This window comes from Nicotiana attenuata, chromosome 7 (genome assembly GCF_001879085.1).
Source record: "Nicotiana attenuata strain UT chromosome 7, NIATTr2, whole genome shotgun sequence".
Taxonomy (NCBI): Eukaryota; Viridiplantae; Streptophyta; class Magnoliopsida; order Solanales; family Solanaceae; genus Nicotiana; species Nicotiana attenuata.
The window spans coordinates 8855089-8857874 of NC_031995.1; the positions used below are offsets into that span (position 1 = coordinate 8855089).

The 2786-nt window shown below is 40.8% G+C and overlaps 1 protein-coding gene across 1 annotated transcript in view; it reads left to right on the forward strand.

The window, feature by feature from the left end:
• LOC109228659 (uncharacterized protein At2g34460, chloroplastic-like) overlaps nucleotides 1–2133 on the forward strand; it is a 4495-nt gene extending 2362 nt beyond the window's left edge. Inside the window, exons 3-5 of the mRNA XM_019393817.1 lie at nucleotides 546–665; nucleotides 1437–1709; nucleotides 1814–2133. Of these exons, the coding sequence (XP_019249362.1) occupies nucleotides 546–665; nucleotides 1437–1709; nucleotides 1814–1978 (558 nt within the window). The 3' untranslated portion in view covers nucleotides 1979–2133. The remainder of the gene's footprint in view (nucleotides 1–545; nucleotides 666–1436; nucleotides 1710–1813) is intronic.

A 2786-nucleotide genomic window follows, 5' to 3' on the forward strand; every position in this document is an offset into this window, starting at 1 on the left:
CCCTTGAGTCTCACCACTAAACTTACGCTTCAAGTATTCTGTCTTGGTCCCGCTCAACTTAAAACCTTTAGATTCCAGGGTCTGCCTTCATACCTCTAATTGCACGTTCACACCATCTCGCGTCTCGTCAATCAATACAATATCATCTGCAAATAGCATGCTCCACGGCACCTCCCCTGGGATGTGAGCGCGTCAGTACGTCCATCACTAGAGCAAACAAAAAAGGGCTGAGTGCCGACACCTGATTCAACTGGAAAACGGTCCGAGTCCCCACCCACCGTGCTCACTCGGGTCTTTACTCCATCACCATTTATAGGACCTGGTGCTACATGAACACTACAACACTGCTTTATGGATTCCTAGTTTAGCTATTCTGATATAGGCTAAGAAAAGCTCAAATACATTCTTCTGCATAATGGGAAAATAGGGAGTATAAAGGGAACATATACCTTCTCTGATAGTGACAAACTTGTTTTAGACCCCCCCCCCCCCCCCCCCCCCAAACAACCCACTTGGGATCTCAATTTTGTTCTGATTGTTTTCAGGTGAAAGCAGATGTAACAGAGGGATCAGCTAAACTTGCCGATGCTATTGGTGATGATTCAGATGCTGTAATATGTGCTACAGGCTTCCAGCCTTCATTGAACTTGTTGACACCTTGGAAGGTTGGTGCTAGGAGTCGTGTATTTGAGGTTTTGTAAAAGCATATTGTATGTCTCAAATAGCTAAAAGTTAGTGGAGTTGACAAACCAACCTTTGGAACTTTCAATCTATAGCTTCATTCTGGAGTTAAGTTGAAGCAAAGATTACTGTATCAGCTCTTAAGCTCTATACTCTTTAGCTTTCACTTGGGATCTAGAGCGTTAAATGAAGAAACATATACAGTACTTGACATTTGGATCCAAAGAAATGCTACAAAAGACCCCCCAACAAGATATAGAAGCTTTATTTGAAGAAACAAATACAGTGTTAGGCAATTCTATTCAGTGTAATGCTCCAAAAGATAACGACTCAGCCGCATTTCAGCTTTCAATTCTCATTCGCTGACAGCTAAACTTCTGTTCCCAATTACCTAGGTACTCCAATAATTCGGCACCACTCATCTTTCTTCTTCTTGGATCTATGTTGTTAGAATTGGTGGTACTCATTTTCATGCATTATTCATAAGAAGAGTGAAGCTGAGTTGAGGTTAGAAGATGTTATGGTGCCTAATCTCCCCCAAGTTGCTTGGGATTGAGAGTGGTTGTTATTGTTTTCGTTTTCATATCTTTTATCATTGAATTAGCAAAGCATTAGATGTCCTCCATTAGCGTTATCCATGTTCACATGCAGATGTCCTGTAACTTTTCATCTCAGTTGTAGTAGTTGTGTTTTTCTTTGATTTTAAATGTGGTGAAAGTCAGCTAATGTGTCCTATCATTGTTTTACTCTTTCAGGTTGATAAATTTGGCACAGTGAACCTTGTGGATGCATGTCAAAAACTTGGTATTGATAGGTTCGTCCTTATAAGTTCAATTCTCGTCAATGGAGCTGCAATGGGTCAATTGTTCAATCCAGTTTACATAATCCTTAATGTTATGGGACTCGTATTGGTAGCAAAGCTTCAAGCTGAGAGATACATACGTAAATCTGGCATCAACTACACAATTATTAGGCCTGGTGGGCTAAAAAATGATCCACCACAAGGGAATATAGTCATGCAACCAGAGGTAACATTATGTAGCTTACTTCCTCTAGTGTTCCATTTCAATTTTGTGTTTTAGAAGTCTTTTTTTGCATCTAATGTTCTGCTCTCTCTCTTCCGTCAATGTAGGACACCCTTTTTGGAGGCTCAATATCCAGAGATCAGGTAGCTGAAGTTGCAGTCGAGGCATTACTCCATCCAGAATCTCATTACAAAGTCGTGGAGATAGTGGCAGGTACTGACATCCCTAAACGTCCATTCGAGGAGCTCTTTGGTTCAATAAAACAGCAGTGACTTGTAAACATGCAATTTTTATTCTATGTCCACTAAAATACTTACTTTGAGATGTACAATATGCTACATTTCTCTTGTGTATATCAGTAAATGATGGTGCTGTTGTGATTTGAACTGGGTAAAAGGTCTGCAAATGATCCCCCATATATTTCTCATTGCGGATGCTCAAAACTTTGTCATACTGGCTCCAGGTTAACCCTCCTATTTTCTTGGACCTTGTTACTGAAATGGCCGGATGTGACGACCCGACCCGTCGTCTCATGTGTCACTGCTTCGTTTCCCTCATTTTATGCTTCTTCATGTTTCGTTATCGGTATGTGGTGTGTTGGAGTTGATTTGGACTGGTTTTGATAAGAAATGAGACACTTAGTCTCTTTAAGGAAGACTTAAGTTGGAAAAGTCAACCGGACGTTGACTTATGAGTGAGAAGGTTCGGATGTGATTTCCGGTGATTTGGTTAGCTTCGGGGGATGATTTGTGACTTAGGAGCGTGGTCGGAAGCGATTTTGGAGGTCCGATGTAGAATTAGGCTTGAATTGGCGAAATTAGTATTTTGGCGAAATCCGGTTGATAGGTGAGATTTTGATCCGAGGGTCGGAATGGAATTCCGAGAGTTGTTGTAGCTTCATTAGGTGATTTTGGATATGTGTGTGAAATTTCAGGTCATTCGGACATCGTTTGGTCGGGTTTTTGATCGAATGCGTAATTCGGAAGTTTTTAAGAAACTTAGGCTCGAATCCGATGTGATTTGATGGTTTTAGCGTGGTTTGAAGTGTTTTGATGATTGGAACAAGTTTGAATAAGGTAT